Raw genomic sequence first — 18,952 nt, forward strand, 5'->3', positions numbered from 1 at the left:
AGAGAAATGTATTTGGATGCATCCATAACAATGAGATAATGAGGCGCGATTGCGCCTGGCATAGAAAATGTCCTCACTCGTCAGGACACTGTTGTTCAGAGAGGAGCTAGCCAACAACACAGCTAACACAATCGCTTCAAACTGTAGCTGGAAAGACTGCAAACTAGCTGCACTTTGTTTCGTTTTGCCTTGTTACAACTGACATTTCTTTGTATATATCCATAAAAATGATGCCGGCGGATTCATGATTGACTGGCTGAGAAACGCTTTTACCTGTAAATGTAGATTATTTGCTAGGGGGCAGTTGATTAGTTTGGCTACTTCATAGATTTATGTGCTGCTCTTACCTGTTTGGTCAATGGACATTGTGGAGTTTGACATAATCAAGTCTAAAAAACATCCGCGTGATCATCCGATAACCAAGCTCACCTGCCACTCACTCCACACTTCTATCTTCTAAGTGGTTGTGTTGTTCACAACATGAAAGGAATGCAGGGTTCTCTTTAATGATTGGTTGACGTAAAGTAACAGAACGCGCGTTTAACTTTAACTGTTTTAACACTTTTGTCTGTGTTCTCCACGACTCACTATTTAAATGCTGAATTTCAGGTACATGTGGTAGTCTACCGAACAACCGCTTTTTGCTAACATTTGTGACAGTACTGCACTTGTGTGCACCATTATCAATGAGCCCTTTTCCCATACAATCCCCTCCCACACTGTCTAACCGTGTACCAAGACAACTGCAGCGCGCTGATAGCGTTGAAGTGGATGCTGTTTTGCAGCATCAAAGGCGCACTTCCCAAGACCTAGCTTATTTGACGGGGGATGATAAATGATTTGGTAAAACGGACTGTTATTATTCGTTAAACACTGTGGTTAATTATATCTACACCAGAAGGCAGAATAATTGTGCAGAATATACGATAATATGTATACATTTTTTCGCTTCTTATGGGGTTTTCTTGCTCCTCCGGCAGGTTAGTGGTGTGAGATGTTCATTATTTGCCATGGCAAGAGGACTGTTTTCATGGGTCTGGCTGAGGAAGCCTATCTACATACAGGTAAGCCAATGGAAAATCTTTCCTATACTTTCTCGAGGTTGGACCACCACCTATTCACTATTGGAACGTTGATTTATTAATGCTACAGTATGGCACTTTCAACATTATATGTCTCTTTTGGACACAATTGAATATACATTCATTTGCCATATTTACATTTTGGTAGACTATACTTTGGGGCTTTATATTATTGTCCTTGCCATCATTAATGGTTGTGTGGTTGTTGCATCTGATACAAATGTTTCCTTTTAATTAAGTATCATCATCATCATCATTGATCACATTTGCAATATGGCACTTAATGCTTTGTGGTGCCCAAGAGCAGCAGTCATTGGTCAAATTCAGTAGGCTACTCGCCGTTGCTGTAGCAACAGGGCTGATCATCCAGTGTTCACACAGGACAGGACACAAGGTTTTTTTTCCTCTCATGAATGAGAGCACTACATTCAATCCCAGGGTCTTCTAGCTAAAAATATGTTTTGCAATCTTAGGTTGTAAGCCCTCTTATTTGCATTGTCCGAGTATGAGCTCCTTGTGCTGCTCTCTCTCCTATTTACCTCCCATCAAAAATATTGTCTTTATGTTATACTCAACCCCATTCCCTTTATAGTGCACTACATTGACCAGAGCCCTATACTTTGACCAGGGCCCATAGGGCTCTGGTCAAAAGTATTGCATTATAGGGAATAGGGTGCCATTTGGGACGCACTCAATATGAGTATTAGGTCAACTTGCTGTACTACAGGCCTATAATAACTGGTCAATGGTTTGCACATTTTTACAATTTTAGACAAATTCAGTAGACGCTCTTAACTGTACAAGCAAACTAAGAATCATGACTAATTTACATATTCTTGGATTTCCCTTACCTTTCCACCAAGTTAGACACATTTTCCTCACAAGTTACTCGAGACCATGCAGGAGATCCAACCTTTACAAGGCAGATGGTGTTTTCTGCAAATTACAGACCCCACGCCTTATGTTGTTTATTTAGATATGGTTAATGTTTGTAGTTATTTTCCCCCAGTGATTAATGTATTTCTGTTAAATAGCACCCTGGTATTTTATTCCATAGCCTGAAACCCTGGCTTTATCATCTTATCTGTCTACTGAGCTGTTCAGCCAGGAGTCCCACTGTGAGCTGCATTTGTTTTGCTCTCAGTGTGTGCGTGCATGCGTGCGGCGTGTGTGCGTCTGCCACCTCAGTCTCACGGACCGTTTTCTAGGCCATTTTGCTTCTTCCTAATGAGGGCATAGATTGACTGGAACAGCTTCACTCGCCGGTTGGTAACTCCATAGGAAAAGCTATTTTCATACAAACGTATATAAAACTCCAAGCAGGCATCTTGTATTCGTACTAGGATATATCGATTCCTTGTAATTATGTTTATCTATGCACTGCGCCATTTAACAACTGCACTCCCCAGTAGTCTACAGAATCTCCAAGAATGTCACAAATAATTTAATCTCGGCAACCCGGAACCAATGTAAACGGCCACGAGAGATTACAAATCATTCAACAAATCCTTAGCATTCAAAGGATTGTCTATGGTTGGGTCTGTTGTCTGACTTACTCCTCATAATAGTATCAGACATTGCACTGCATGCCGCTGAAGTTATCACCGTCATCCTGCTGTACATTTCACCTCCACATAGGCTACACACTGTGGAAGGCCATGGTTGTCAGGGTGCGGAGAGCTCAGTGGTCCAGCCAAGTATTCCTAAAACTGCTCCATGGAGCCTGTCTGTCTGCCAGGAGACAGGGGTAATCCTGCCATGCTGGCTCCAGTTTACTGTGCTCAGTCATCCAGATCTGATATCCAATGCTCCTTGAGTCCTTGACGCTCAGAGTTAGACTCTGGGAATGACGCATAGGCTGCGTTCCAAATGGCGAAGTGGATATCACAGAACACGTAGCCCTGGCTGCGTGTCTCCTGTGATTTGTCACCTATCTGGCACAGTGTGAACGTGTGATCAGGCACTGCTCTATTTTTGTACGGCTATTAGGAATTAAAACAACAGATGCTCACCCACCAGTTTTATTCCTATGGAGTAAGAGAACCAGGTCTGATATACCCGTGTGGCCCGAGCCTACATGAATATGATCGAGGAACTGTGTCGGTATGAACGTTTAAAGGTTATATGGATGGGTATATAAATAGGACATAGACGAAGGCACAGGACAACAATCATTAGAGAGGGTTATGATCATGACATTTGATGTTGGCACAGTTTAACAGCACTAACTAAAACACACGTACACAAGACAGAGAAATGGTTCAAAATGCTAAATTGTCTGTTCTTGGAAGAATTTGAGTTACCAACATTTTAGTCAGTTCTTCAATTGCAGTTGAACTCAAAGAGATGTGGGGGAGGTTTAAGGAAGAGCTGTCTGTCACGTCTAATCTTTCCACTGCTCTCTCTCCTCAGGGGAACACCTGCGTGCTCCCATCTCTCAATCTGCTCTACTTTCCATTCTCTGCATGACTCTATCAGCATTTGTTCACGAACCAATACAATGTCTGAGGTCTAAGCTTTTCCCAGTGGAATTGGTGGGAGCCTAAAGAAATCAATATTACTTAAGATGCAACATTCTGCTGTTGTGACAACTATTCTGCTATTCTGTGCATGCATGCTTGTGCGTGTTTGCGTGCCTGTGTGCCTGCGTGAGAGATGAAGAGAGAGCTAGTGTGTGTATTATAGCATGCATGTATGTGAGAAGACTGTAATGTACATATTCCATGTTCGTGGCCTGTTGATCCAACTACGCAGTATGTAAGTGAAAAGTGAACAACTGGCCCAAAAGCTGTCACTGTGTTGAGTCAGTTTGGGGATGGGGGTGTGTCCGCATCCAGGAGTGGGTGATGGGGTCTTTCTTATTGCCTGCTGTCTGACTCGGACTGGGATGAGTCAGATCACCCAGGCAGCGCATAGCTCCTTCACACAGCACCGACAGAGAGAGTGTTACATCTCCCAGAGCCCGCACCATGCACATCGAGACTGTGTGATTCCCAAATGGCACCGTATCCCCTATATAGTGCAGTGCTTTTGACGAGAGAGGGAGAGAGTCCATCCAGTACAAGTTAAGGGTTTTTCTTTATATTTAATTCAAATAATTTAAAGTGTTAAATCAAAATATATTTTTGAGTCTTCAAAGTAGCCACGCTTTGCCTTGATGACAGCTTAGCACACTCTTGGCATTCTCTCAACCAGCTTCACCTGAAATGCTTTTCCAACAATCTTTAAGGAGTTCCCACATCTGCCGAGCACTTTTTGCGTGCTTTTTCTTCACTCTATGGTCCGACTCATCCCAAACCATCTCAATTGGGTTGAGATGGGATTGTGGAGGCCAGGTCATCTGATGCCACACTCCATCCCTCTCCTTCTTGGTCAAATAGCCCTTACACATCCAGGAGGTGTATTGGGTCATTGTCCTGTTGAAAAACAAATGATAGTCCCACTAAGCCCAAACCAGATGGGATGGTGTATCGCTGCAGAATGCTGCCATGCTGGTTAAGTGTGCCTTGAATTCTAAGTAAATCACTGACAGTGTCACCAGCAAAGCACCCCCACACCATCACACCTCCTCCTCCATGCTTCATGGTGGGAACCACACATGCGGAGATCATTCGTTCACCTACTCTGCGTCTCACAAAGACACGGCGGTTGGAACCAAAAATCTCAAATTTGGACTCATCAGACTAAAGGAATATTTCCACCGGTCTAATGTCCATTGCTCATGTTTTTTGGCCCAAGCAAGTCTCTTATTATTGGTGTCCTTTTAGTAGTGGTTTCTTTGCCTCAATTCGACCATGAAAGCCTGATTCACACAGTCTCCTCTGAACAGTTGATGTTGAGATGTGTCTGTTACTTGAACTCCGTGAAGCATTTATTTGGGGCTGCAATTTCAGAGGCTGGTAACTCTAATGAACGTATCCTCTGCAGCAGAGGTAACTCTGGGCCTTCCTTTCCTGTTGTGGTCCTCATGAGAGCCAGTTTCATCATAGCGCTTGATGGTTTTTGCGACTGCACTTGAAGAAAATGTCTAAGTTCTTGACATTTTCCGGATTGACTGACGTTCAAGGCTTTTACCAAATAGGGCTATCTTCTGTATACCACCCCTACCTTGTCACAACAACTGATTGGCTCAAACACATTAAGAAAGAAAAAAATTCCACAAATTCACTTTTAACAAGGCACACCTGTTAATTGAAATGCATTCCAGTTGGTTGAGAGAATGCCAAGAGTGTGCAAAGCTGTCATCAAAGCAAAGGGTGGCTACTTTAAAGAATCTAAAATATGTTTGGATTTGTTTAACACTTTATTGGTTACTACATGATTCCATATGTGTTATTTCATAGTTTTGATGTCTTCACTATTATTCTACAATGTAGAAAATTGCAAAAATAAAGAAAAACTCTTGAATAAGTAGGTGTGTCCAAACCTTTGACTGGTACTGTATATACTGTATTCTGTATTTTAGTCAATGCCGCTCCGACATTGCTCATCCTAATATTTATATATTTCTTAATTCCATTATTTTACTTTTAGATTTGTGTGTATTGTTGTGATTTGTTAGATATTACTGCACTGTTGGAGCTAGCTTTCCAAATGGCACCCTACTCCCTATAAAGTGTACTTATTTTGACCAGGGACAATAGGGCAGTTAATGCACGATACAAGGGAATAGAGAGCCATTTGGGATGCACTCTCGCTCTTTCCCCACTAGCAGCCTATGGTATCCTGTATAGGAGAGAGAAATGCATCATCACAGAGTTGAAATAAAAGCCCTTAAAGCAGTGATTTTTAAAGGCCAACCACATACAGTTGAAGTCGGAAATTTACATACACCTTACAATTAAAGTCTGTTTTTCACAATTCTTGACATTTAATCCAGTCTTAGTTCAGTTAGGATCACCACTTTATTTTAAGAATGTGAAATGTCAGAATAATAGTAGAGAGAATTATTTATTTCAGCTTTTATTTCTTTCATCACATTCCCAGTGGGTCAGAAGTTTACATACACTCAATTAGTATTTGGTAGCATTACCTTTAAATTGTTTAACTTGGGTCAAATGTTTTGGGTGGCCTTCCACAAGCCTCCCTCAATTTTCTATAAGATTGAGGTCAGGGCTTTGTGATGCCCACTCCAATAATTTGACTTTGTTGTCCTTAAGCCATTTTGCCACAACTTTGGAAGTATGCTTGGGGTCATTGTCCATTTGGAAGACCCATTTGCAACCAAGATTTAACTTCCTGACTGATGTCTTGAGATGTTGCTACAATATATCCACCTAATTTTGCTGCCTCATGATGCAATCTATTTTGAAGTGCACCAGTCCCTCCTGCAGCAAAGCACCCCCACAACATGATGCTGCCACCCCAGTGCTTCACGGTTAGGATGGTGTTCTTTGGCTTGCAAGCCTCCCCCTTTTTCCTCCAAACATAACGATGGTCATTATGGCTAAACAGTTCTATTTTTGTTTCATCAGACCAGAGGATATTTCTCCAAAAAGTACGATCTTTGTCCCCATGTGCAGTTGCAAACCGTAGTCTGGCTTTTTTATGGCGGTTTAGGAGCAGAGGCTTCTTCCTCGCTGTGCGGCCTTTCAGGATATGTCGATATAGGACTCATTTTACTGTGGATATAGATACTTGTGTACCTGTTTCCTCCAGCATCTTCACAAGGTCCTTTGCTGTTGTTCTGGGATTGATTTGCACTTTTCGCAGCATAGTACGTTCATCTCTAGGAGACGCAAGGCGTCTTCCTGAGCGGTATGACGGCTACGTGGTCCCATGGTGTTTATACTTGCGTACTATTGTTTGTACAAATGAACGTGGTACCTTCAGGTGTTTGGAAATTGCTCCCAAGGATGATCCAGACTTGTGGAGGTATAAAAAAAAAAATCTGAGGTCTTGGCTGATTTCTTTTGATTTTCCCATGATGTCAAGCAAGAGGCACTGAGTTTGAAGGTAGGCCTTGAAATACATCCACAGGTACACCTCCAGTTGACTCAAATGATGTCAATTAGCCTATCAGAAGCTTCTAAAGCCATGTCATAATATGCTGGAATTTTTCAAGCTGTTTAAAGGCACAGTCAACTTAGTGTATGTAAACTTCTGACCCACTGGAATTGTGATACAGTGAATTATAAGTGAAATAATCTGTCTGTAAACAATTGTTGGAAAAATTACTTGTGTCATGCACAAAGTAGATGTCCCAACCGACTTGCCAAAACTATAGTTTGTTAACAAGAAATTCGTGGAGTGGTTGAAAAACGAGTTTTAATGACTCCAACGTAAGTATATATTAACTTCCGACTTCAACTGTATGTGTTTTCCTTCAGAGTGTTGTCCATATAATGGCTTTGCAGTTGGATTCAATTTACATCACCTACCCACGCAAGAATCAATATGAAAACAGTACATTGTGTAGTTTCTGCTGCTTTGTAGCAGTTCTCTCAGTTTAGGTTTGTAAAAAACACTGGAAAATCACTAGGACACAGATTATGCTCACGCTAAACATATTTGTTGGCATATTTCCAAAGTGTAATGTATCAGGTCTTCAGATTACTTGACCTGGGAATGCTACAGAAAAAGTACAAGGAAAGCTAAAGATTATGCTGGCAGCCTGGTACTAAACCTATTTTGTGGAACACTTCCCAAGTCAAGTGGATCTGGTTCTCTGTGAGGCAGAGGAAGAGATCAGCCTGAATGTTGAATAGTAGATTATTGTACTCACCATTCTGTTGTAATTGAAATTCTGAGCAGCTGTCGGTCCTGTGGAGCGCTGTTAAGGTGCTGCTGAATATTTTTGGTGTAATATCAAGGCACTATGGCTGGGAAAACACTGTGATCTGTAAAGCATCAACTCTTCACAGCAGTATATATGGGAAAAGCTGCATGCACAGAGAAAAAGGGCATCCATTGATGCCGCTGTATTTACCTCTCGCTGCTCGGTCCACTGACCAGGTCTAGGACTGCAGAGAGAGGCGCAATGAGAACACACAGACTGGGCTGTCATTATTCCCCAGGTCGTTACTGTAAATGAGAATGTGTTCTCAGTCAACTTACCTGGTAAAATAAGGGTCAATTAAAATTTCAAAAATAGAGGAAACTCAGACCAGTATATGCTAAAAAGATGTTGCTCTGGACCTGCAGTCACAATAGAGCAGTGACTTGTGACTAGTCAGAAGTAATATAGACTCCACAGCTCTCAACACTGTGAGATGACCAAGTGCTCCCCCAGACAAAGAGGAGGAGGATGAGTGTGATGGACTGACATTACAGTTACAGTGCCATTGAATAGAGAGAGAGAGAGAGAGAGAGAGAGAGATTAGATTAGAGAGAGAGAGCGAGATGGAGGCAGATTGAGAAGAGTCATCTTTACTGTCACTAAAATAGGATGGGTGGATGGGTGATAAAGGGATAGTGAATGCATATCTGTCCAGTCCCAGTCTTATGCATCATCACTAATACCGTAATTTCCGGACTATTAAGCGCACTTGAATATAAGCCGCACCCACTGAATTTTTATTTTAATTTTATTTTGAACATAAATAAGCCGCACATGTCTATAAGCCGCAGGTGCCTACCGGTACATTGAAACAAATGCACTTTACACAGGCTTTAACGAAACACGGCTTGTAACAAAAATAAATAGGCTTTAACGAAACACGGCTTGTAACAAAAAACAAAAAATTAGCAGTAAGCTTTAGTTGTCTTTTTGCACTGAGTCAATTCCTCACGCTGCTGTTTCCTACGTCTTATCATCGACTCATTAAGACCAAGCTCCCGTGCAGCAGCTCTATTTCCTTTTCCAACAGCCAGATCAATCGCCTTCAACTTGAAAGCTGCATCATATGCATTTCTCCGTGTCTTTGCCATGATGAGGGTGACAAAATGACTACCGTAATCAGAATGATGGGAAGTTTGAGAGCGCTCGATTTAATCTAAACAGTAAACAAAAAAGTTGTTTGACCTTAACCCGTTCCGCAATTTCATTGGTCTAATGAAAGCTTCATGCTGCCCAAAAACTGAGCACGTCACAGAATGTGTTTTTTTTTTTGAAAAAAAAATTGAAAGCGGGAAAAATCCATATATTAGCCGCGTCATTGTTTAAGCCGTGAGGTTCAAAGCCTGGGAAAAAAGTTGCGGCTTATAGTCCGGAATTTACGGTAACAGAGTTCTTATAGAGACTCTCTTTTCCTGATATGCATAAGGGGTCATCTTTAGAAGAAGAAAGTGATGTTGTCAAATGTACATCACATTATAGGTGCCTGGGGGAAAAAAACATGCAGCAGTTCACCTTTGCTTATAATCATGTTGGCTAATCACTTAGCCTACATGATTGTAATGAAATTAGGGAATTGAGTTAGAGATGTGGTTACAGATCCACACAAAGCATTACGACAGAGATGGAAGGAGAAAGTCAAAGTGCTGTATTAAGTTGAGAAGAAGTGCACAGAAGACGAAGAAATACAGAGAGCGAGAGAGACAGAGTCATGGCAATAAAGCAATTTGGAACTTAAAAAGAGGGAGAGGCTGGGGGAGTCCATCACTGTCAAGCTTTGGACATCGTCATCATTATTAGATGGAATAGAAAGGGTCGCTGAAGATCTGTTATTCCTCCACTCAGAATTGTTGCATTGGAGTAATGCCATTATCGATCTACTGAGACTATTTATAGAGACCATGTATAATCATTATTAATCAGGAAGGAAGTATTAAAAAAAGGCAATAACAATTTAGTGTGTCAGAAAGATACACACTGAGTGTACAAACATTAGGAACACCTGCTCTTTCCATGACATAGACTGACCAGGTGAAAGCTATGCTCCCTTATTGATGTCATTTGTTAAATCCACTTCAATTGGTGTAGATTAAGGGGAAGAGACAGGTTACAGAAGGATTTTTAAGCTTTAAGTAAATTCCATTTAAATCTAATTTTATTGTTCACATACACATGGTTAGTAGATGTTTTTGTGAGTGTAGCGAAATGCTTGTAATTTAGACATTGATTGTGTGTGTGTGCCATTCAGAGGGTGAATGGGCAAGACAAATATTTAAGTGACTTTGAATGGGGTATTTACATTTACATTACATTTTAGCAGACGCTCTTATCCAGAGCGACTTACAGTAGGAATGTATACATTTCATTTTTTTATACATTATTTTTCTGTGCTGGCCCCCCGTGGGAATCGAACCCACAACCCTGGTGTTGCAAACACCATGCTCTACCAACTGAGCTAGAGGGATGGTAGTAGGTGCCAGGTTTGAGTGTGTCAAGAAATGCAACGCTACTGGGTTTTTCCACGCTCAACAGTTTCCTGTATGTATCAAGAATGGTCCACCACCCAAAGGAAATTCAGCCAACTTGACACATCTGTGGAAAGCATTGGAGTCAACATGGGCCAGCATCCCTGTGGAACGCTTTCAACACCTTGTAGAGTCCATGCCCCGACAATTTTAGGGCAAAAGGGGGTTCAACTAAATATTTGGAAGGTGTTCCTAATGTTTTTTACACTCAGTGTAGATTGTACAGTACTGTAACTGTCTCTCTGTACCTAACCATGTGTTACCACGGAAAGCCATTGGGTTGTTGATTACTAAAGTAAGTATTCTAATTCCAAATTCTATGGGTAGAACACTCTGAGGATGTGCAAAAGACAGAAGATTGTTCCGTAGATATGGGGTCAAATTAAATGATATGATTGATTCAATGCTGGCTCATACAGAATACATAGATAATCTCTCTCTCCCCTCATTCTATGGCCCACTTCACCTCTGTCCAGTGATTTATTGTTCTCTCTGTCACAATGGTAAAGTCGATCTGGGAAGAATGAGTCACCTGGTCTGTTCTCACAGATGGTAGCTTGACTAAAACAAACAGAGATGCAAGACCAACAGAGACTGGGAACATGGAAGAAGTCCTCTGAGTCTCCTCCCTCCCTGGTCTGTCACTGGCTACATCCCAAATGACAACCTATTCCCTATATAGTGCAGATCATTTGACCAGAGCCACATGGGCCCTGGTCAAAAGTAGTGCACTGTGCTCTGGTCAAAATACGTGCACTATATAGGGAATAAGGAGCCATTTTGGCCTGTATTCATGGATGCCAAGGCTGGCTTCCCCAACAAATTATTATTATTTTTTAAATAATTTATCTTTCGTCTCTCTGTGTTTCATAATTTCCCTTCAAATCACAAAAAGCAGAATGTATCTCACTGGAGAAAGCATCCAAGTGAGCGAAACAGCGCCCCTCTCTCTCTCTATGTGTATGCCATCTATCTGATGCTGTCTGGTCCAAAAGAGTATGACATTGTTGCCGCCTGTAGCATTGAATACAGTGGAAGCAATCAGCGTTGAGCTCAACTGTGAATGGTCCTGGTGAAACTTTAAAAAAGTGTCAAGGGAAGCCAGTTTGGATTTGACTTCACTCCAATCACATCGCATCGAGAGCATACGTCATTGACAGAAACTTGTTGTGTGTCTCATTGAGTTGTTTTCTTCCGGTGGCTAGCTAGCTAAAACTGTCCCTTTCCTAAATTAGCCATGGGATGGAGATAGGGATTTGGACTTGTGGTTTTAGGCTACATAATTCTCCGTACTGGCCAACGATTTTATCCAACCATAAATTCATACATTGTTCCCCTGGCCTGAGAGGATTGAAGTTCAATATGTAGCTAAATGTAGAAGGCTAATGATTAACCTCGGTGTCCCTATACCTGGATGGTTGTTGCTAACGTGCGCTAATGTGACTAGAATGACGTTGTAAGTAACAGCCAATTTATATGGACAGAAAGCTTAAATTATTGTTAATCTAACTGCACTGTCCAATTTACAGTAGCTATTACAGTGAAAAAATACAATGCTATTGTTTGAGGAGAGTACACAACAACAAAACTTATCACGGCAACTGGTTTGATACATTCATCTCGGAAGGTAAATAATGTACTTACATTCAGTAATCTTGCTCTGATTTGTCATCCTAAGGGTCCCAGAGATAAAATGTAGCATAGTTTTGTTTGATAAAATACATTTTTATATTCAAAAGTAGGAACTGGGTTTTACAGTTTGAACCCCTGCTGTGTCTGCGACATTCCTGGGAGTGTGTAAACTAAAAAAATGTATTACCATATCATTTTTGTATGTTCTCTATAGTTATGTACTTGAAAATGTAGCAATTGACAGTTTGGCACATTTGGGTCGACTAGATACAAAATGTTGTGTTGTAATGCAATGGTTCATTGGATCAGTCTGAAACTTTGCACATACACTACTGCAATCATGTGGCCAAAATCTAAATTGCGCCCAAACTCCTGTGATTTAATGGCTTTTCTCTTGCATTTCAAAGATGAAATAAAAATGAAAACACATGTTGTTTTGTTTGTATTATCTTTTACCAGATCTAATGTGTTATATTCTCCTACATTAATTTCACCTTTCCACAAACTTCAAAGTGTTTCCTTTCAAATGGTACCAATAATATGCATATCCTTGCTTCAGGTCTTGAGCTACAGGCAGTTAGATTTGGGTATGTCATTTTAGGCAAAAATTTAAAAAAAGGGTCCGATCCTTACTAAAGCTGCCCATAAAAGGAAGTTAGGCTAGCGAGCAAGCATTTTATCCAGTAGCCTAGAACAACAAAAAATGTAAGTGTGTACTGTATGACAGAGTGGTAGAGTGTTTCGTCAACATGAAAGAGAGGAGGATGGCATTGGTGTTTCTCTACAATTAGGGTGAGTGAACATGTTTTTTCTACTTGCACGAACACACACTCACAAACACACTAAAATCAGAACCATGGACAGCCATATCATATTTAGCTTACTTTGATTGGACTAAATTGTTCTTGGTATCTTTTAGTTGTCACTTCTGCCGAAGTCGATGCCCCTCCTTGCACGGGTGGTGCTCGGTGGTCGACATCACCGGTCTTCTAGCCATCATTGATCATATTCACGAATATGACAATTAGACTAAGCATTGATGATTTGATGATGTTAAAATGTTGAAGTTGAAATGGTGCTGGAATAGTGGAGGCAGCTCCTGTTTTCTTTGCGACTTGCGGTAACTCTCTGTGGTTTAAAATCATTAGTTGTTTGGTAGTCCGAAAATGTCAGAAATATTAACTTGCTTGACCATGCTGTAGGTCATGTAACTGTTTGTTACATGCAATATGCTTTGTGGACTTCACCGGACAGATGTTGCTCTCCGGTTTTGTGATGAAACAAAGGTGTGGTTGAATTTATTTTGCCACTGTATCTTCTTATTGTCTCGGCCTTAGGCCTATATAACAATGTCGCAAGGCATATTAACTAACAGGTTATAAAGCATACAACGCAATTATCACAACACATAGGTTGTAATATGGCATTGTTTTCTGGCTTGGCTTCCTCAGGGATTTTATCCACGCACTGCTAATGTATGGGACACAGCCTTTGTCAGTAAACAGGGCTGTATTGACTCCCTGTCCCCAAACACACTCTGTTTCTCTCTCTTTCTCCCCTCTCTCCATTTTGCTCTCCCTCAATAAGAGGAGTTATCACTCCTTTCACATACATTTTATACTTTTTACAAGAACACCCAGCTCTTCTGGATAGGAATAATACAGGAAGCAGGTCTAGGATGTCTGTTTGCTGTTAGTTCCTGAGGAACATGTCGAAAGGTTGGATTTTCTAGGAACATCAACATTTTATATTTATTTCCCTAAATGCATTTTGCAAACTGACTCAAATTTAGCAAGTGTTGTTTTGTTTTCTCTTTCTATGAATCTCACGGTTCAAAGCCTGACCAAACGATGTGTGTGTGTTATCTGTCTCTCACCTCATCTATTTTGCTTAATTGTTATCATACTTGATCTCGCTTAAACTTGCATATTTCATGATGCACCCTAGTGATGGAGCTATTTATATCCCATTCATTCATTCATTCATTCATTGGATAACTAGACTACTGGTACTATACCAGCCTGCTTATTAAAATGACTGGAAATCCCTGTAGTGCTCAGTGATTTTCTTGCTTTCAACATTCCAAAATGCTACTGATCTTAAGTATTTACACGAGACTATTTCTAGTCATGTCTTCTATAAAGATTTGTGCCATATTTATCAACTTCACATTCGTAATTCCTTGGTAATATGATTTATCCTTATTGCAACATAAAGGTGACGCCTACATATCCAACATTTTCAGCATTTTATGATATTTACTCCTCTGTGCATGTTCAAACATGATCTCGATCAGGGCCGACTAAACTGGGGCTCAATCTTCCCAGGCCCGCGACGATGTTTCGTTTGGCCTACCCCCCCACCCAAAATATATATTTGTAGTTTTTAAGAAGTGGGGGTCTCAACTTACTGTTGAGAGACTGCATAGTACACGGTTCCCCAACTGGCGTTCCGTGGGCCGAATTTGGCCCGCGGGTGGTTTTATTTGGTAAGTTTTCTGAGCTAAAATAAAATGTATTATATATATAAAAAAATCCATTATAGGACATTAAAGACTGTAAAACCCCCAGGAAATCAGCTCCAAGAGATTTAATTTAACAAATATGTTCCCAAGTATTCCCACACATAAGAGAGATGTGATAGTATACAAATGTAAGCAAGGTTTTAAATTATTATGTTTTAGTCAAACATTATATTGTATTTGTTTTGGCTTCTTGCGGTCAATTTGCAGTTTACAAATTATTTGTAATTGTGTTCCGGCCCCTCGACCATCTGCTGAAGAACAAATCGGCCTGCGGCTGAATCTAGTTGATGATCCCTGGCATAACCTCCAGATGAGCTTCAATGCCATACAACTCTCCTTCCGTGGCCTCCAACTGCTCTTAAATGCAAGTAAAACTAAATGCATGCTCTTCAACCGATCGCGGCCCGCACCTGCCCGCCCGTCCAGCATCACTACTCTGGACAGGTTCTGACTTAGAATATGTGGACAACTACAAATACCTAGGTGTCTGGTTAGACTGTAAACTCCAATTCTTCCTTTGGTCGTCTCTCCTTCAAGTTCTCTGCTGCCAATGACTGGAACGAACTGCAAAATCTCTGAAGCTGGAGACTCTTACCTCCCTCACTAGCTTTAAGCACCAGCTGTCAGAGCAGCTCACAGATCACTGCACCTGTACATAGCGCATCTGTAAATAACCCATCCAATCTACCTCATCCCCATACTGTATTTATTTATTTATCTTGCTCCTTTGCACCCCAGTATCTCAACTTGCACATTCATCTTCTGCACATCCTACCATTCCAGTGTTTAATTGCTATATTGTAATTACTTTGCCACCATGGCCTATTTATTGTCTTACCTCTTATCCTACCTCATTTGCACATGCTGTATATAGATTTTTCTTCTGTATTATTGATTGTATGTTTGTTTATTCCTTGTGTAACTCTGTGTTGTTGTATGTGTCGAACTGCTTTGCTTTATCTTGGCCAGGTCGCAGTTGCAAATGAGAACTTGTTCTCAACTAGCCTACCTGGTTAAATAAAGGTGAAATAAAATTAAAAATAAATAAATAATAATAATAATAATAATAGAATACACAACATGCAATTTCGAAATGTGGTAATGCATCAGCAGTTTTCCTATTGTTATGTCAGTCACTGACAGCCAATCAATTAGCCCATGTAAGCTAACATTTTATTGATTGCTAGGTAAGTTAGTCGAGCCAGCTATCTAAACCTTGTAGTAATCATGGCCAAATTATTTATTTTATTAGTCACCCTCACTCAGATATCATATGAACATGGCATACATAAGTCATGGCAAAATGTGTAGAACTTTAGGAAATTTGCATTATGAGCATTAAAACGCCACAACGCTATAGAGGCGGCCCGGCACATATCAAGTTATAAAAAATTAAATTTTATTGGCCGCCTACACATATTTTGCAGATGTTATCGCAAATGCAGCAAAATGCCTATGTTCCTAGCTCCAACAATGCAGTAATACCTAACAATACATGCAAATCCAAAATAGAAATATCAGAAATATCAGATTGAGGTTTTAAAGCTCCTTTTCTTGCAATTCATTGAATTTTGCTTTGTCTAATGGGTATTCATGTGATATTTGAGTGACTCAAACATTACAACAAAATCTATGGTCTAAAAAACCTAGCAAAAAAACGTTAGCTTACATGGGCAAGTTGATATGGATATTTCAGACAAGTTATAAATAGCTCTCTCAGGTATGCAGTGACTGACATGACAAAAAGAAAACTGATGATGCCCTACCCAAATTTTGAAATTGCACACTGTGCATTCTACCATTACAACTGTCAAAAGTAAGTTGAAAGACGGACTGAGTTCCTTAAAACAAAAAATATATATATATGGGGGCTAGAGGAGGCGCATCCCACAGTTTGTGAACTGCTGCATTACAATATGAATCCTGTTCTTAACACATTGATTTCGACAGACCATTTACATGTCTGGAAGTGTTCCAAAAGGATTTTGTTCATTCACTCAGTAGTGATTTCACGTTTATTTCTCTTGCTTGGTTAAAATGCAATAGTCTAAAACCTCTGATTGGTTGAAAACAGACTAATTTAATCACATAGTAAACCATGTAAGCAAGCATTACATTTTCTTTTGACTGCACACTGCTGAGACATACCATTATGATATGTTACATTTCGTATGATATGTATCAATTTGTGGATGTCCATAATCCATTTTGCATATGTTACAAATTACAATTCATATGATGTTACAAATTTCAATTCGTACAATATGTTATGAATTTCCAATATGCATGATATGTTACACATTCCAATTTGTTGTGGCTAACGTTAGCTAGGTGGCTAAGGCTAATGTTAGATGACTAACGTTAGCTAGGTTAGGGGTTAAGGTTAGGTGAAGGGGTTAAGGTTTGGGTTAATGTTAAAGGCTTAAGGTTAGGTTTAGGGGAAGGGTTAGCTAGCATGCTAAGTAGTTGCAAAGTAGCAAAAAAGTAGTAAGTAGTTGCAAAGTTGGGAATTAGCTAAAATGCCCATCCTTCCACCCCGACCAACCACCCTTGAGTAACCTTCTGTCTTATGTAACCATACCAAACCTAACATAGCATACTAATTTCAGTGTCTCGGATTTACATTTACTATGTTACGCCTAGTCTATGAGAAGAAGCTGGCACACAGCAAGTTGTGCAAGCAAGCAATGATTCAGATTTTTCCCTGGTGCACCCTGTTTTACCACCTGACTACTTTTTACTTGTGGATGATGACTTCAGAAATGTAACTTGACATTGTGTTGATCAGTCTGCACAAATTTGGATTATAAGAATGACAAGATGGCAGGAGAGAGAGCATATGCCAGAGCCAGGGCTGTTACCTGACCATATTACCGCTACACCGGTGGTCACGAGTCATGACCGCAGTCAAATTCCACTCTGACCGTTTAATCACGGTGTCCCTGGCTTCTCCAAGTTCTGATGCTGCTGATGGTCATTAGTAGCCTACCAAACTTGATTACTGCCTGGTCCTCAGCACTACATTGTCCCTCTAATCACTCTGACATCAATGCAAATGTGATCGAAAATCAAATTAAACACTTCATGAGCTCATGTTGCGCGACATTTCTATAGGCTATGGAATTGCGTGATGGCGTCTATTAAAGAGAGGAAGATACCATCAGCTAGGCCTACTATATTTATTCCTCAACTCTCCCACTATTAAGCACACCGCTTTGCTTTACAACAGAAGTATAGCCTACCTGACTGGCATGAAAATGAACCACGGGGAAAGCGTCCTCCATTCGCTATTTAAGTGCCTAGATGACATGTCTTTTTCCCCCGCTGCCCCTGTTCCGAGACAGATGAATGATAATGGTCCATTCTAAATAAAAACAAATTTTCACACATATATTATTTTGTATATGTAAAAGACAAGATTAAATTAAGAATAGTCTGACGGGTGACAATACTAGTATTAATGAATGACATTATCACTTGTGAATGATTTCCTGCATGTGCAGTAAGGCAAGAAACAGCGCGTGTATTATTATTATTATTTTTAAATCATAGTCACACACCTCATGTAGACTAGTCCTTTATAGTAAAGCATCACATGCATAATCGCATTTGCGGTTACTTTGGAGAAAGGTGTTTTCCAGCTAATTGATTGTTCCAAAATGCATTCACACGCACTGCCGTGTGCGCATTGCTGTGCTCATAATGTATAGAAATAGCCAAATAGTTTATCAACATTTTAAGCTGAACGTTCTGATCCGTTGCATCAGTCTCTTTGGTGTTTTTTGGGGGAATATTTCTTTCTCGCACAGAATAGGTCATCTTTTGTACTATGGGGGACAGTAGATTGACAAAAGCTAGTGCTTTTGCTGTTCTTGTACTCATCTTGTTGGCTGATGAAAAGTAAATGTGGACAGTTCTTCTAACATCTTCAATATGAGCCATGGAATTCGATAAGAAGCCGATGTTTCTGTCTTCATGTGTAGCCTACTTTGGAGCTGAGATGCCTGTGAGAAGGACCCAATCACGTGATGGGCATTAGCTAATAAGAATTGAGATATCTGAGAGAGCCATGTGAGTGAGAGGTGCTTTAGATCAAGGCGATTGGCAGCAGGGAGAAGATAATTATAATTATTATATTCAGCCCAAGGGCACTGTGAGGGAAATTGTATGTTTATGTATCAAATCAATGCTGTTTTTATGTTTATGTATCAAATCAATGCTACTTTCTAATAACTAATTAGATGGGTTCATACAGGTGACTGACTGATTGTGTATGGAGGAATCCTCACTATCACTGTTCCTCAATTTGGCAGTAAGCCCAGAATATTGCTATGGGAACAACCGAGGTACCTCAGTTTCAAGGTCTCAACTTGGAGAGCGTGAAGGCCTTGTGAGGTATTGGTCAGTCACATGT

General features: G+C 40.3%; 1 protein-coding gene across 1 annotated transcript in view; it reads left to right on the forward strand.

Annotated features, from left to right (window-relative positions):
• The first annotated feature begins 458 nt into the window (after positions 1-458).
• The window catches only part of LOC106584168 (divergent protein kinase domain 1A), a 34,644-nt gene continuing 16,150 nt past the window's right edge, over positions 459-18,952 (forward strand). The window contains exons 1-2 of the mRNA XM_014169115.3: positions 459-843; positions 981-1,064. Of these exons, the coding sequence (XP_014024590.1) occupies positions 829-843; positions 981-1,064 (99 nt within the window). The 5' untranslated portion in view covers positions 459-828. The remainder of the gene's footprint in view (positions 844-980; positions 1,065-18,952) is intronic.

The sequence above is a fragment of the Salmo salar genome, chromosome 23, assembly GCF_965601325.2.
Source record: "Salmo salar chromosome 23, fSalSal1, whole genome shotgun sequence".
NCBI classification, from domain to species: Eukaryota; Metazoa; Chordata; class Actinopteri; order Salmoniformes; family Salmonidae; genus Salmo; species Salmo salar.